Source organism: Dipodomys spectabilis, unplaced genomic scaffold, assembly GCF_019054845.1.
Source record: "Dipodomys spectabilis isolate Male_0828 unplaced genomic scaffold, ASM1905484v1 ptg000299l, whole genome shotgun sequence".
NCBI classification, from domain to species: Eukaryota; Metazoa; Chordata; class Mammalia; order Rodentia; family Heteromyidae; genus Dipodomys; species Dipodomys spectabilis.
In genome coordinates, this window is record NW_024870976.1 from 1188968 (window position 1) to 1205741 (window position 16774).

At 54.4% G+C, this 16774-nt stretch overlaps 1 protein-coding gene across 4 annotated transcripts in view; it reads right to left on the reverse strand.

Annotated features, from left to right (window-relative positions):
- Positions 1-11552: 11552 nt before the first annotated feature.
- Positions 11553-16774, reverse strand: part of Tp73 (tumor protein p73) — a 44090-nt gene continuing 38868 nt past the window's right edge. For 2 of the 4 annotated variants that reach the window (XM_042702015.1, XM_042702013.1), the window contains exons 7-13: positions 16564-16706; positions 16085-16173; positions 15146-15276; positions 14508-14656; positions 13463-13601; positions 13072-13165; positions 11553-11888 (exon numbers count right to left, since the gene is read on the reverse strand). In XM_042702015.1, the coding sequence (XP_042557949.1) occupies positions 11553-11888; positions 13072-13165; positions 13463-13601; positions 14508-14656; positions 15146-15276; positions 16085-16173; positions 16564-16706 (1081 nt within the window). Of the gene's footprint in view, positions 11889-13071; positions 13166-13462; positions 13602-14507; positions 14657-15145; positions 15277-16084; positions 16174-16563; positions 16707-16774 lie in introns of those variants that run through there. The other 2 variants (XM_042702016.1, XM_042702017.1) reach the window with 2 other exon arrangements.

A 16774-nucleotide genomic window follows, 5' to 3' on the forward strand; every position in this document is an offset into this window, starting at 1 on the left:
AAAGTCTGTGCGACTCTTATTTCCAATTAGCTACCAGAAAACAAGAAGTGGTAGAGCTCAAGTGGTAGAGCGCTGGCCTTGAGTGCTTCTAATTTCTTTTATGCAGCCAAATATAAGATTGACAAATAAACCTACATGTTTGAACTTTCAAATATTTTAACAACCAATAGAGCTGTTTTATCCTTTTTGGATTTTGAGGGATGATTCTCACCTGGAAGATTCATCTCTGTAGTTATTTGTGGTCTTATGTACACAATTTCTTTCTTATCTCTTTCTTTCTTTCTTTCCTTTCTTTTCTTTCTTTCTTTATTTTTTTTCTCCAGTCCTAGGGCTTGATCTCAGGGTCTAAGCTTCTTTTGCTCAAGGCGAGCATTCTACCTCTTGAGCCACAGCTCCACTTCTAGCTTTTTCTGTGATTAATTGGAGATAAGAGTCTCACACACTTTCCTGCCCAGGCTGGCTTTAAACTGTGATCCTCAGATCTCAGCTTCCTGAGTAGCTAGGATTACAAGCGTGAGCTACCAGGACCCGACAACCTTACCCACCCCCCTTTCACTCCTTCCCTCCCTTTTTCTTTCTTTTCTTTCTTTCTTTCCTTCCTTCCTTCCTTCCTTCCTTTCTTTCTTTCTTTCTTTCTTTCTTTCTTTCTTTCTTTCTTTCTTTCTTTCTTTCTTTCTTTCTTTCTTTCGTTCTTTCTTTTTTCTCCCTTCCTTCCTTCATTCCTCTTTTCCTTTCTTTCTCATTCCTTCCTTCTTTCATTCCTTCCTTCCTTTGCGTGTGTCAGAACTCAGGTTTGAATTCAGGGCCTTGTACCTTGTCCTTTTTGCTCAAGGTTGACACTCTACCACAGCACCACTTCTAGCTTTTTGCTAATGTCTAGGTTTTCTACATGCTTGGAGGATGTGCTTGGAGTGGTTTAAATGAGAGTGTTGTTACTAGAGAATTCACCCAGGAAGCAGGAGGCCCTGGTAGTCGGGTGGTGGGGGTGAGTGGCAGGCTGTGTTGGCCTCGGGGTCCCCTGCTGCCATCCAAGTTCTACAGAGCCTAGTATGGTCCCGTGGAGGAGGGCAGGGGATGACAGGGCTGGTGATGTGGGCTCACTGTGTCTGCTGGCGGCACTCAGACCAGGGACTTCGAAGAGCAAGTGGCCCTGTCTGTGGCCACGCCTTCAAGCTGGTGTCCTGAGTCTTTGCCCGAACAACAGAACAACAACCTGGAGATTTCAGGATTAATAAAATCCGATTGATTGCAAAGTCCAATCAGTAGACACTTATTTTTGTTGTTACGTTTCTTTTTAATTGCAGTATCAGGTTTTTGTTTTTGTTTTTGTTTTCCAGAGGTAGACATGAGTAAGGAAAGCTCTTTTGTGAATCAGGGGCTTCCTCTGGGAAGAGGGGCTCCAACACCCAGCAGATAACAGGCTCAGAGAAACCGCACCAAGGTAGGAACGGCAGGAGCCCCTGGAGACAGGTGCTGCCCAGCGGTCTCTACTCCAGCCCCACCCCCACACCAGGCTCCACCCACCAGGCCCTGCCCTGTGAGCAGGCCCTGCCCTTCGATTGGCCCACACACAACCAGAGCCCCACCCCGTGGCCGGGCCCTGTCTGTCTCTCCCCTGGGGCCAGCGAGGCCGTTTCCTGATCCTGATGATCCCTGATGAAAGCCTCAAGGCAGGTGTGTGGGCCAGCCCGAGCCAGCCCCGACCACACCACGCCTGCCCCAGGCAGTACTGTGGGAGACTCGGTGCCCCCTTGAGACCAGAGATTTGGTCTCCCATACAAAATGCTAATTCATAAACAACGAGAGGGGGGTTGTGTAGAAAAGAAAGCACAGGGGGGCTGGGAAGGTGGCTCAGCGGTAGAGCACTTGCCTTGCATGCCTGAAGCCCTAGGTTCGATTCCTCAGCACCACATAAGCCAAAAGAAAAAAGCCAGAAGTGGCGCTGTGGCTCAAGTGGTAGAGTGCTAGCCTTGAGCTGAAGAGCTGAGGGACAGCGCCCAGGCCCAGAGTTCAGGCCCCACGACCAGACCCCCCGCCCCCCCCCAAAAAAATAAGAAAAAGAAAAAAAGAAAAGAAAGTCCAGGCGTGTGACTTGGGGCCAAGGCTTGGCTTTGGGCTGGATGCTGGCCCTGGGTCTCTTGTTTGCCTGCGTTCAGGCTGTGTTGGTCTTCACAACCTGCGGCCAGCAAGGTAAGGAGGGGCGTGTGATTGCCTTGCCTGGCTGTCAGGGCATTCTTGCTTTTTCCTCCTTTGGGGCAATGGGAGAAAAGACAGGGAAAAAAGATGGTTTTTTAAACAAAAAAATCTGATTAGGTGGAGGCATGGCTCAGGTGGTAGAACTCCAGCCTTGAGTATAAAAGCCAAGTGAGAGCTGGAAGCCCTGAGTTCAAGTCCCAGTACTGAAACAAATAAACAAACAACACAACAACAACAACAACAAAAAGTAGGTTGGCAGAATGATTCAAGGGTAGAATGCCTGCTTAGCACTTGCCAGGCCTTGAGTTCAAGCTCCACTATTGCAAAAAAAAAAAAAAAGCAAAAGCAAAGCAAAAGTCTGGGACTGAGAATGTGGCTTAGCAATAGAGTGCCAGCCTAGCATGCATGAAACCCTGGGTTCAATTCCTCAGTGCCACATACACAGAAAAGGCCAGAAGTGGCACTGTGGCTCAAGTGGTAGAGCACTAGCCTTGAGCATAGAGAGGCTCAGGGACAGAGCCCAGGCCCTGAGTTCAAGATCCAGGATTGATAGATTAAAAAAAACAAAAGTCTGAAAAAAATCTGTTTAAAACTTGTTAAAAGTGGGTAACAACAACTCAGTGAAGTTAGTTATTGGGCTCAAACTACTGTGCACTTAAATATCTATTACAGTTATACCCTCATCCTGGCAGGTGAAGGCTCTCTCCACAGGGGAAATTCTGCTGGGCTCCCTCTGGGACCAGGCCTCTGAGGTCTGATTGCACTAGAGTTCATGGGACACCTTCCTCCCGCCCCCTGCCAGCCTCAGAGGGCTCTGACCTGGGTTCCTCCACTTGCTGGGCTGTGAGCTCCCCTGCCTCTCCCCTCCTCCTTCCTCTCCCTCTCCCGGTGCAGCATCACTTCCTGCCTGGGGAAAGGCTTCGCAGGACCATGCAGCTGTGTTCACAGACTCCATAGCCTGGCAAATCTGGGGACCCTTCTGGTACAGACACTTACATAGATTTTCAGAATTCCATGGGTTGGCTCTGGGTTCTGATCATTGCTTTCATTTGTGTGGTTGGGTTTTGCTATGTGGAGACTTTTTAATTGGATAGTCTCGTTTGTCAGTTCTTGTTCTTGTTTTCTGGGCAACTGGAGTCCTATTCAAACTATACTGACCTGTTCTTATGGCAGGTCCAACCCTGGAGCAGCAGCATTTCTACTGTGTTCCGAGGGTTGGGACTCTACCCAGTCTGGCCCCAGCCCTGATCGAGAACTGCAGGGGGACAGAGGATGAGCTGTCTGTATGACCGGGTCCGCAGTGGGCCAGGCGAGCACAGGAAGAGCTGCTTGGACCGAGGGAGGCAGGAAGGGGACCTGGGAAGGCAGCCCCTGAGCAGTGTGATGGCGGAGGCCCTTACTCAGAGGAACGGGAAGGCTGGCCGGCTAAGGTCCTAGAACTAAGTTAAGTGAGCAGACTCTGCAGGCTGGGGTACAGGGCGGACATTTGGGACAAGGAGTGGACAGGCATGTGCAGTGCAGCTCCTTGGCCTGGCTGAGCAGGAAGGACAGTGGTGGGAGGGGAACTTGCTGTAGGAGGGGAAAACTTCGTGGAACTGGCTGCCAGTGAGGCTGGGAGCGTGGAGGGATTTGTGCCAACGCCTTGTGCTCTGGCCTCAGCTGCCCACGCCAAAGCTGAGTTTTTCTTCCTCTGGGGCAGAACTGCTTGGACTATGGGTCTCTGGGTTTCTCTCTCCTCCAGTTCCTGCTCTGGCTTTCCCTTTCCTGTCCCTGGACCACCAGCAGGCATTGCTGGCTTCCTCTTCCCATGGGAGGAGGAAAGGACATTTGGGACAAGCCAGTCCTGGACTTTACAGAAAAGGACTCCGGGGCCAGAGCTGCTGCACATGTGAAGTGCCTGGGCAGCCGCTGCTATGGGAAGACTTCATTACCTGTCAGAGGAAGCATCTCACTGAGGGCCTTGGATGCAGGTGCTGCTTCCCTGGGGAGGATGGGCCCCTGGTCCGAAGGCCTCACTGTTGCAAGTCTGCAAAAGTCTTCCCTGTATTTATCACTGTGTGATGTTCTTGCTGATTCTGGGGTGCAGATGTAGGAAACTGCCCAGAGCTCTGTAGTTCTTATGACTTAGAGACTTCTGTCTGGCTCCCTGGTTCTTACACTCCCTAGCAGTGACTGTGTTTTTCTCTGTTTTGCTGTTTGCTCTAAAGTCTATGTGAAAGGTTAGAGTACTTGAAGCAGTGACCATTTGTTGCTTGTTTCAGAGGTTGTGTGCCTTTATAAGACCTGCAAATCCTTAGCTCGGGGCTCTCCTCCTGGGCTCCTCTGTGTCGGAGTGTAGGACGAAGCCCGAACTGCAGCCTGTTTAAATAAAACAGCTGTAGAGTCTGACTCTCGGTGGTCTTCTTGGTGGGGGTCCTGTGACCTTGGCATAACATATTAGTGGGGGCTCATCCGGGATCCCCCCAAAGACCCCCAAGACCTCAGACTCCAAAGGTAAAACAGCGCTGTCTTTGTTAATTTGTCTTGTCCTGTCGTTTGTCTGTTTTACTTTCATTTTCCCTTGTGAGGACGGCCACTCTGATTCATAAAAGGTTGTCAAAGCGGACATGCTTGCACGACATCCCTGGAGGAACTGGGAGATGTCCCAGATCCTCTTGTGGGGTGGGGGTAACCCTGCCATGTAGAGTGGGGGGTCCTTGGAATCCCACCGTGTGGGGCGGGAAGACCCCCGCCGTGTGAATTGTGGGGTGGGGGTCAGTTTGGTGTTGGGCCGGAACTGACCAAGAGGGCCTCCTAACCAAGGCCCAACTCGCCCACTGTGGGTCTGCTCCTTCTGCTGTGGGGTGTGGGTGTCCCATTACAGGAGTCAATGGACCAATATGGGAGATCTCTACTTCGTAAGCTTTTTTTCCGTAACTGTCAGGCCTGCATGTGTTTTGTTTGTACTGGTTATTGTTTTTTGGGCTGTACAACTGATGGGACTGGAAACCATGGGCAACACTCCATCTAGCCCCCTAGACTTACAAAAAGAAGCTGAGAAAGAGGAAAAGAAAAGGTACCCCTGGTTTTTCAGGGAGATAACTTGGAAGAAGAAATGTTTCCTCCCCCATACTCCCCTTTCCAGGTTCCTTTTGCAGAACCTGAGAATGATCAAGAGGAGGAGGGAGCTATAGAACCCTCGGCACCTGCCCTTAACGTTTCTGAGGGGCCAGTCACTCGACGCCGCCGTGGGATCACCCCGCTTCTAATGCAGCTGTTTTTCCCTTACGCGCCGTAGGCCCTGTGGATGTGAATGGTCAACAGCAACTCCAATATTGGCCATTTTCTACCAGTGATCTATACAATTGGCGGACCCAAAATGCCCCTTTTCTGAGAAACCCCAGGATTATTTAACTTGTTTGCTTGAAACTATTCTCTTTATTCATCAGCCCACTTGGGATGATTGCAGTCAGCTTTTACAGGTCCTTTTTACCACCGAAGAGAGATACTGTATCCGAGAGGCGGCCCTGAAACATATCCCTGGCCCCACAGGAGCGCCCATCACGGATCCTGCCCTGATCGCTGCCTATTTTCCTGAGGTCTAACCAACATGGGACTGCAATATGGTTGAAGGTAGGGAGCGACTCCTCGTCTACCGCCAGGCTCTGTTGGCAGGTCTCAAGGCAGCAGCTCGCCGACCTACTAATATGGCCAAGGTTTATGATGTAAGACAGGGAGGAAGTGAAAGTCCGGCAGCATATCTTGAGCAGCTCATGGAAGCTTTTAGTCAATATACCCCATATGATCTTGAGACCCAGAAGTCAGCTCAGATGATTATGTTTGCCTATATAAATCAAGCTGCACCAGACATAAAGTGAAAGTTGCAGGCTCTAGACAAACTTGGTGAAAAGTCTATTAGGGATCTAGTAGCCACAGCAGAAAAGGCTTATAATAAGAGAGAGACAGAGGAGCAAAGACAGGAAAGGAAGGACAGAGAACGTGAAATTGAGCGTGAAAAGAGAGACCGGGCCAAGGAAAAGAGGCCAGACTTGTTGGACTCGCCACTATCGCATGCTGAGCATACCTGGTTCACAGACGGCAAGTTTCATTCGAGAGGGAAAAAGGTACGCAGGCGCAGCAGTCACCACGGACACTGAGATAGTGTGGGCAGAAGCACTCCCCCAGGGAACGTCTGCACAAAGAGCAGAGCTAGTGGCACTAACAAAAGCCCTACAGATGGGAAAAGGGAAGAGACTAAACATTTACACGGACAGTCGGTATGCTTTTGCCACTGTGCATGTCCATGGAGCCATTTACCAAGAGAGGGGGCTGCTGACAGCTGAGGGAAACACTATTAAAAACAAACGAGAAATTTTAAGCCTCATCCGGGCCATATGGGAACCAGCAAATATTGCCATTATGCACTATCGTGGCCATTAAAAGGGAACTGATTCTATAACCAAAGGAAATAACTTGGCCGATCAGGCAGCTAAGGAGGCGGCTCTCCAGCCCAGAGTGGAAGTACTGACTCTAGTATACCCAGGGCCATGAGCTTTGCCTCCTGAGCCTCAGTACTCCCAAGAAGACTTGGAGTGGATAAAGAAAATTCCCATGGCCTATAAACCCCCAAGCAGAGAAGAAAATAAAGACTGGTGGAAAACTGGTGAGGGGAAACTTATCTTGCCAAAAAGATTGGGCAAGGGGATTCTTAAAAGAATCCATCGGGCCTCTCACATGGAAATCCGAAGAATGCAGGACTTGCTCTGACACTCAGAAGTAAAAATTAGGCAAGGGAGCCAACTCATTGAGGACATTGTTAGAAATTGTAAAGCCTGTCAGCTCACCAATGCCCCCAATCAACCGGTTACAAAAGGAGCTCGCCTCTATGGAGATAGGTCAGGTGTGTATTGGGAAGTAGACTTCACAGAAATTAAAACTGGAAAATTTTGATATAAATATTTGCTAGTTTTTGTAGACACCTTTTCAGGATGGGTTGAAGCCTACCCAACAAAACATGAGACCGGGAATATCGTGGGTAAGAAGATCCTGGAAGAAATCCTACCCAGGTATGGCTTCCCATCCACCATCGGGTCGGATAATGGACCGGCCTTCGTCTCAAAAGTAAGTCAGGGAATAGCCGCGGCACTGGGGATGGATTGGAAATTGCACTGTGCTTATAGACCCCAGAGTTCAGGGCAGGTAGAAAGAATGAATCGGACTCTAAAAGAGACCTTAACTTTGGAGACTGGCGCACACTGGGTATCGCTCCTTCATTTTGCTCTGTTTAGAGTAAGAAATTCACCCTATCAGCTTGGCTTTACTCCTTTTGAAATAATGTATGGACATCCTCCACCCATTATCCCTAGCCTTCAGACTGAATTGCTCGCTGATTTGGATGATACTGAATTTCTGTGTAAGCTTGACTATTTACAGCTGGTACATAAGAGTATGTGGCCCCAGTTTAGAGCATTATATGATTCTGCTTTTATTTCTACCCCTCATTTGTTTAAATCAGGGGACTGGGTGTTTGTTCAAAGGCACAACTTGATCTCTGGAACCACAGTAGAAGGGACCTTACATGGTGCTACTGGTTACACTTACTGCCCTTAAGGTGGACGGCATTGCTGCTTGGATCCACTGCTCCCATGCCAGACTGGCTGACCCCTTTGCCCTGGATGACCATGGGGAAACATGGGAAGTCTCCAAGCATCCTACCCAACCACTCCGCATATGCCTCAAGAAAAGAAAAATGAACTGATTGTTACTGGTATTGTTGTTTAATAGTATGGCTAAGGTCAGAGAGGGACTAAGCTGTTGGAGTTTAGTTTTGGACCAGAGCCACAAGATTGAGTCTCAGGACCATAAGTCAAGGTGGGAAATGAAAGGTTAGAGTACTTGAGGCAGTGCCCATTTGTTGCTTGTTTCAGAGCAGAGCAACACGTGGTGCTAAACCACCTGGTTGTGTGCCTTTATAAGACCTGCAAATCCTTAGCTCAGGGCTCTCCTCCTGGGCTCCGCTGTGTCGGAGTGTAGAACGAGGCCTGAGCTGCAGCCTGTTTAAATAAAACAGCTGTAGAGTCTGACTCTCGTTGGTCTTCTTGGTGGGGGTCCTGCGACCTTGGCATAACACTATGTACCATGGATTTTCTTTTCCTGCCCGTCTTGGCGCTTGAGCTCAGGGCCTAGGTTCTGTCCCTGAGCTCTTTTGCTCCAAGCTAGCACTCTACCACTTGAGCCATAGTTCTACTTCCAGCTTTTTTGGTGATTACCTGGGGAACAAGTAGCTCATGGTCTTTTCCATCTGGACTGGCTTTGAATTATGATCTTCATATCTCAGCTTCCTGAATAGCTAGGATCAGATGTGCTCAAGTCTAGCGTTCTACCATTTTTGCCATAGCTCTACATCTGGCTTTTTGGATAAGAGTCTTATAGACTTTCTGGCCCAAGCTGGCTTCAAACTGTGATCCTCAGATCTCAGCCTCCTGAGTAGCTAGGATTATAGGCAAGAGCCACTAGTGCCCATTGCTTCTTCCTTTCTGACTGTACCCAAGCTCTGTTTGTCCCTTGTCCTTGCATCTGAGCAAAGGACAAACCTAGGGACGGCTCAGTCATGAGATCCAGTCATCGGAAAGGGTGCTTTATTATATTACAAAAACAACATTTCCCACCAAAACACAGCTAAAAAAATAACACATTTTTTCTAGGATTACATTACCAAAAAGAATTAATAATATAGTTGGAATAAATCCATTAATACTGCTCAACAAAGCATGATATTGTATTGGAAACATGGACTTGTGTGTTGTTTTCTTGTTAAAGCATTCAAGTGCTTTTCCAGGCTGAAAGGCTCATGTGTTCTAAAGGATGCATTTTGCTCCGTGCCAGATTCCTGCACAATTGTGCTGGTGGTGCTGAGTGTGGTGGCCCCCTCAATGGCCCGGGACTGGAGGAAGCATCTAGACACAGCCACCGCTTGTAGAAAGTAGCATGGGGGCCGCCGGTTGGACACAGGGTGTGCGGTAGCTTTGGGGAACCCCGTGGGCCAAGGTGGAGCCACACGTGGGCACACAGGGTCCTCTGGCCCCATCTTCTGTCAGCAGGTGGCTTCTTCTCCACCACTGACCGCTTCCGGCCACTGCCCTGGTGCTGCTGGACACCTGGTGCCTGAAAGGTTTGTTTTCTCTTGGGTTTTGAGTTTTGTACATGAAGGGCTTAAACCAGTCAGCATGCTTGTTCTATCTGTGTGTCCTCTCCACAGCAGTGGCTCCTTCTCTCCTGTGGTGCCCTCCAGCCATGGCACCAGCACTGGGGGCTCATCCCGGATCTGAGGAGACAGGGGGTCTGGCTGCCCCCTACTGCCCCCCTCCCCCAAATATGCTCTTCCTTCCTTGGAGGTCTGACTGGGGTTCTGGTGACAGCTTCAGACCCCAGCTCTCCCAGGAGCACTCTCTGGAAGCCCCATGACAGCCCCTCTGTGATGCGATCTGACAGGGAATGGGTCTAAGAGCACAACGAGTGTGACTCCCCATGTGTCTCAGCCTGGCTCTAAAGGCCAGGGGAGGGACCTGCCTGGCCTTTGAGGTATCCCTGGAGAACTAGGCTGCAGCTGTATCTTCAAGAGCAAGTGAACACTTAAGGCCTGGACCCCAACCCATCTGGCCTTGTTTTCCACATCTGTCAGGACAGATGTGTGAGGTGAGTTGGGGCTGCCACATCCAAGCCTGGGAAGCACCAAGGCTGCTGTCCCACTGGGGCACAGGTGTGCATTTCCCCAGAGATCCCTGGAGGCCAAGCTGTGAACGCTGTCCTGTAGCTGGAAAGGTCCACCAGGTAGTCAGCCCTAGCCTCCAACGTGGAGCCTCCTGGCCCCTTGAGCTAGTGTCCTCAGTCTCTGGACTGTGGGGCAGCACAGCCTGTGCAGATGGGGACAGCGTGCTAGCCAGCTCCCAGGAGGAAGCCCCAGAGTGAAGCTGTGTTGGTGGGCTGTGTCAGTACCATCCTCTGCCTGAGGGCTCCACCTCCTCTGTCAGGGGTCTCTGGTGAGAGGAGGGTGAGCGGAAGGAGAGAATGCCACCACATGTGCTCTGGCAAAGGGCAGAGGCCCACACCTGAGGCCCTGCTGTCCTACTGTGGATGGAGGCCTAGCTTCTTGCAGGCTCCCTGCCCTAAAGGGCTCCTTGGAGGTGGAAAGGTACCCATCACAGGGTGTGTGCAGGTGCTGTCTCCAACCCACTCATTGGGGTGATTCATAAAGGCCTGAACCCTCCCCCCCCCCCCCCGCACCCATCCTCTTATCCCAGTGCTGTCCTGGGATAGGACAGCATAGCCCTGGCCTCTGAGCCCTGGCATTGGCTTTCGGACCCCTGCCTACATCATCCCCCCCCCACCCACCCCCCCCCCCCACCAAAAAGGGCTTCAAGGAGCAGCGCAGGCCCCTTCCCCAGCCACACTCTTTCTGGGTTTCTTTACCATCCAACCATCCTTGGGTACAAGTGACTGCCTTGTCTGCCTGCCTCAGGGTTTGTTTTTGATTTTGTTTTTAGGTTGGTTTATGGTTACAACACAAATAATCCAGGAATGTGCTAAGTTGGTCTTTGAAGGAAATGTGGGAAAGTTTAAAAAAAAAAATCTGACCCACCATGTAGAAAGCATCGTTTTATCAAACATGGACAATTTCCAGCAGTCCGAGCAGCACGCCACCCCACTGTGCTTGGAGAGAGAAGGCTGTGCTTTGGGGCCAGCGTGAGCGTGCTCTTAGGACGAGGGCAGGCGGTCTGGTACCAGAAGCTCCCTCACTTCCGGGGAGAGGCCTGGCCCACCACCGCCATCTTCTCCAGGTCAGATACACTGACTATTTCAAGCGGCAGCAATGGGCACGTGTTAGGGACAGAGCCATCCTTGCATCCCTCGGAGGAGGCCCAGCCCCACCGTGAGTGAAGACATGGTTTGGAATGAACTCACAAGTACATGTGTTTGGGGTAGCTCCCCCTGCTGTTCCCGGCCATGCGGAAGCAGAAGACTTCAGAGAATACTTTTTGGCAGTCCATCAGCATCCGATAGAAGTATCTTGTTCACTCCCCAGTGGCAAGGAGGCAACAGAGGCTGGCGTCCCGCCCACAGACAGCCCCTGCCTTGGCGACCAGCACACCTGGGCCTCGCCCATCACCAGGTAGGAAAGCTCCAGAAGTCTCCGAGCCATTCAGGTCCAGTTCAACTGGGCCTCTCTGGGGGCCAGCAAAGTCTTGCAATGTCCCCTTGGGAATGGCACCTGGCGGTAGGTCCTGGCTTTTTCTGTGGACACAGCCCACAGGTCCAGGCTCAGGAGCGCTGGTGGAGGAGGACGGGGAGGCTGGACAGGCTCCCAGGAGGTGGGGCCCTCAGTGGCTCTCGCTCTCGGTGAACTCCTCTTTGATGGATTGCTTCCGGGACTTGCAGTCAGGCAGGTCAAAGCCGAAGTCTGCCCACTCCTCAGGGCCGGCCACACCGCCCGGGCCCCCACGGTTGGGGATGGTGATGGTGTGGCGCACGCGGAAGTGCACGGCCTCCATGACACGCTGGCGCTGCAGCTCGCCCGAGCCCCCGATGGAGATGGTGGCCGCGTTGCTGCTGGAGCGCAGCAGCTGCTGGCCGCAGTCATGGCCCTGCTTCAAGTCCTGCAGGCCTCTCCAGATGGTCATGCGGTACTGGTCGGGGATCTTCAGGGCCCCGAGGTCCTGCGAGAACAGCCACGGGCTTAGAGGGAAGAAGCAGGTGCAGCCCTGGGCCAGGCTCCCCTCCCCCAGCCAGAGCCAGGCTCCCCTCCCCCAGCCAGAGCCAGGCTCCCCTCCCCAGCCAGGGATGCCCCACCTGCATCGGTTGGCCGTCCACCCCCCACTACTTCTTGTGTGCTGAGAGGCAGTGTGCGTGTGGGGGTCTTAGAAGGGAGAATGCACAGGGGCTGCTCCTGGTGCTGCGACCAAGTCAGAGCAGAGATGGAGGCCGGAAGGACCACCTGCCTTCTGGCCTTGGGGCTGGTCCCCCTGTTAGCTCATCCCAGGCCATCCCTGAGCTCCCAGCTTAGCCACAAGCACATGAATCACAGTAGTAAGGACAGGGTTAAAGCGTGGCCTCAGGGTTGCCAAGCAGGGACCACTAAGGCTTGGGACCCGGGGCAGGTGGGGGCAGTTAGCAACACACAGAAAGGTTGTTAGGCACTAACTCCAGTTGATTGACAAGTCACACCTGGCCACCTATAGCTCTGGCCTGGGCCCAGGGCTGGGGATGGACTCGGGTAGGCCTCCGGCCCAGGCTGATCCAACTGGCTGGAGAACAAAGGCTGTACAAGGCACAAAATGGAGGCCCAGGACACGAGGCCAGCTGTTGTGCCCATGGACTTCTCATGCTACCTTCAGGACACATCTCCTGGGTCTACCTGCCAGTCCCACTGAGCCCAAAGACAAGCCCTGGCTATCTGGTCAACCCCGAATGTTTGGTAGCCACAGGTGTCAGAGGAGATGTGTGGCTTTGACCAGCTAATTGCCTTCTCTGGGCCTGTTTCTCCATAGATACACAGCTCTGAACTACCACCAGCTTCCTCTGGCTCTTGCATTGTTCAACTTTTTATGTCTTGGAAATGGCCCATCCCTAGACAACAAAGGGAGATTGTCCGGGTCACGGGAGATTCAAACAAGAACACCCCCTGGAGCACAACTCCCAGAAGCAGGGATCATGTCCACCCGGCTTCCTTCGGTGTCAGCTAACCTTGCCTATGAGTCCTGACTTTGGGGTTCACTGACTTTGGGGTACAGTCTGTGGAGAGTGCATCTCTTCTGCTTGACTGTGGGAAAAGTTTGCAAATTTCCCAGCCAAGAGAAAGAGCATCTCTGCCCACAGCTGTGCAGGTGGGCAGCCATTTACCTCTATGGTTAGGTTCTGCAGGTGATAAATGTTCTGTAACCCTTGGGACGTGAAATACTCGATGCAGTTTGGACAGCCCAATCCTGTTAGGAAGCTGCAGACAGAATTGGAAAAATAAAGCAGCATTAACTCCAAGCACCCAGGCTGTGCTTCACTCTTCATGCGGGGAGCGGGGGAGGGAGTGGACAGCTGGGGTGAGGAGGACCTCCTGAAGGGCAGCCCCCGACTGCCCACTGCCCACAGGACAGGACGGGACAGGATGGGACGGGATGGGCCAGGCCAGGCCAGGACGGGACAGTGTGTATGACCGCTCCCTCCCTGCAGCAGGAGCCATGCGTGGTTAGTGGACAGGGAAACAGCAGGAGCCCGGAGCCAGAGGAAGCCCACTCACCTGACAAGGCTGGGGTCAGCATGGTAGGGGGGTGGTGGGGTGCAGTGGGACCCTGAGACCATGGACTGGGAGCTGTGGCCACCGTTCATCTCCCCGTTGGCTGGCATGCTGTGGTTGTGGCTGTTGAGCATGCCAGGGCCTGGGAGAAGGCAGGGCAGGCTGTCAGAAGGAGCTGGGCGTGGCTCCTGGGAACTAGCCCTGCCCGGGCTGTGGACCCTGGGCTGTGGACACCCAGACTGCTCCCAAGGCAATGACAGCATCTCCAGTAGAACCTGAGCAGGATGGAACTCACTGGGCCTGGTCTCCTGTCCCCGTGAGGTGGGGACAGAGGGCAGAGGGCTGCTGGTGCAGGATGCTCTGTTTGTCAGTGAAGTGATGGACTAAGCACTTGTCACTGGGTCCCAAAGGCTTTACGCCAGGCCTCACCACCGGGAACGTACCACGGTGCCCACATCAGGGCATTCTAGGGAAGGCCTGGACTTCCTGGTCCGACTTCCTGTAAGGCCCAGGCCCTGATGAGGCCTTGCATTAAATCCATGGAGCAAGGGAACCTAGTGCTTCTGTTTTGTTTTTTGTTTTTTGCTTTTTTGTCAGTCGTGGGGCTTGAGCTCTGGGCCTGGGCGCTGTCCCTCAGCTCTTCAGCTCAAGGTGAGCGCTCTACCACTTGAGCCACAGCACCACTTCCATGGGCTTTCCTGCCCAGGCTGGCTTTGAGCCGTGATCCTCAGATCTCAACCTCCTTAGTAGCTAGGATGCCAGGCGTGAGCCACCGGCGCCCTGCTTCTGCTGTTTTGCTGATGGGGAAGTTGAGGCTCTGGGCTCAGCTGCCAGACTCATGGTTGTGCCTAGGTCCTATCACCTCTGCCTCCCACCAGACACGGCCCTCCCTTCCCCCGTCAGGAGCGAGCAAAGCAAACCACCTGTGTGCCAGCAGGCCAGAGCCGCTGGGGGAAGACAGCCAGCAAGATGCTCCCGAGTCTCCAGCCGGCCCTGCCCCTGGGTCTCCCAACCCGCTGCCCGGGTCCTCCGCTGCCCGGGGACTCACCCATGGGCCCCAGGTTGGCCCCAGCTGTGGCGCTGTGTGGGGGAGGCTGGCCCACCAGCTGGTTGACGGAGGGCAGCTTGCTGACCCCGCCGTGGACCTTGTTCATGGGGGACAGGACTGGCCCGTAGGACGGAGGCTGCAGGTGGCTCCTGCTTGGGGAGCAACAGCGCACGTTCATGGGAGGCAGGGGCAGCTCTGCGCCTCCCCCTCCGCCCCGGTCGGGCACCTACAAGATGTCCCTGGGGGGGTGATGGAGACCCTGACCCTAGTGAACCCTCAGAACAGCTTCATGCCCCGCCTCCAGCTGCCCCCACCCATCTGCATCTCCAGCACGGTGCTCAGCCCGTTGGGAGCGGAGGTGTGCCGCGGCCACCGGTATCCGTCTCCCACTGTCCCACTCCCCTCCCTGCCTCTCCTCTCTCTTGAGCTTCGGAGGGGGACGTGGTCAGGGAAGGCTGTGACCCTGGACTCCAGGGCAGCCCACAGTTCCAGCAGGCTCCCTGGAGGAGACAGTGCAGTTAGAGGCCTGGCCCCACTGCCTGTCCGGTGGCCCCTACCATCAGGGCTCCTGAGAGTCCCACTTTCCCTACCCAGGTGGTGCGGCTGGGCCAGGGCCAGGGTGAATGCGGCTCACTCACGGCCTCTGCAGGAGCTGCTGCTGCTGCTGCTGCTGCCGATAAGAGTCTACCAGGGGCTGCGGCACGAGCTCCATCAGCTCCAGACTCTCTTTGACCTTCATCAGGATCTCAAAGTTCTCCCGGCCTCGCACCTGAGCGCAGAGAGGCGGACCCTGTGCCCAAGTGCAGACAGGACTTCTCCAGCCCGACCCTGGTGGGAGGGGCCGGCTGCAGCCCTGGTTGGTGGTGGTGGGGCTGGTGCAGCCCTGGTGGGGGCCTGGTGGGAGGGGCCAGCTGCAGCTTCAGGGGAGGCCTGGTGCAGGATGAAGCATTGCTCTTCTGGAGGCTCCCCAGCACCCTAAAGACTGGCTCCTCTGGCCCTTTCTCTTTCCAGGAACATGTCTGCCCTGAGCCCTGGACAGTAGTGAAGCCCTGTCCAGAGGAACTGTGTCCACTCCTCCCAGCCCCAGGCCCTGGTCCTTCTTTCTACCCAACAGACATAGGGTTTTGTGGGAGGGAACTGCTCTTGACTGCTCAGGAGAAAACATTCCCCATCACTGGGGACGAGTGCTGTCAGAGGCCAGGGTGACTTAGTTCACCAGCCAAGTGGTCACAGACAGCCGTGAACACAGCTGTACCACGCCAAGTGCCAGGCTTCGGGAGCACCAGGTTCCCACGCAGTTTCCACACTAGTGGGCAGGGCAGCTTGACCAAGGAATTACAGGAGGCATCTGTTGTTCAGGGCGCTCTTGGGGTTTTGAGTCCCGCTGCTGTCCTGGTCAGCCCTCCGGTCCTCGCTGTGGTCTCCCCGGGTTGGGTCTGACTCCCTCCCACCTCCCTCAGGGCCGGGGTCTCGGCTCTCCCAGGCCCCCTCTGGGGCTCCCCAGGCCCGGCTCTGCAGATCACAGCCCAGGAAGGCCGGCTGTCCTGGGCACAGCCTGGCGCGGGGTCCTCACTCACGTGCATGTAGTACATGTCCTCATCCCCAGCCCGTCGCTTCTTCACATTGGCACCCAGCGAAGGCATGGTGGGCGGGCTCTGCTTAAAGGCTGGAGGCGGGGAGGAGCGGGGAGGCAGGAAAGACCAGTGAGCCAGGCCCAACGCAGAAGGCAAAGCCTGGGACGCAGGTAACAGACACCCCCACCCCCGACGTGAGCTGACCCACCCCTGGGTACAGCACCAGCACAGGGTAAACCTGGGTACTGCCCATGCCAGATGGAGCTGGACACAGGGGGCCGCATGGTCCCTGGCCCTCTGAGGTCCCCAGTTCCGGAGGCCCAGGGTCAGTGGGATACCCGGGCTGTGCTCGCTCAGGGAGGTCTCTGGGCTCTGGACGCGGGTGTTCATGATGGCCTGCCAGTGTACGGCCCCAGCCCAAGCATGCCCAGCTCCGCCCAGCCATGCCGCCCGCCCACAGCCCCGCCTGGAGCCCCACGCACTGCGCTTGCTGGCAGCCCCGCTCTTCGAGGCGCTCTCGTTCAGAGCCTGCTGCTCCCGGTAGTGGTCCTCGTCGGCCTTGCGGTCCCTGCCAGGGCAGGCACAGATCCGGCCTTCGAAGGACCGGCGGCCTAACACCTGTCCACTGTGGGGGGGGCGGGGTACAGGAGAACGGTGAGTTTGGGGGACCCACCTAATCCTGCACACCTACTT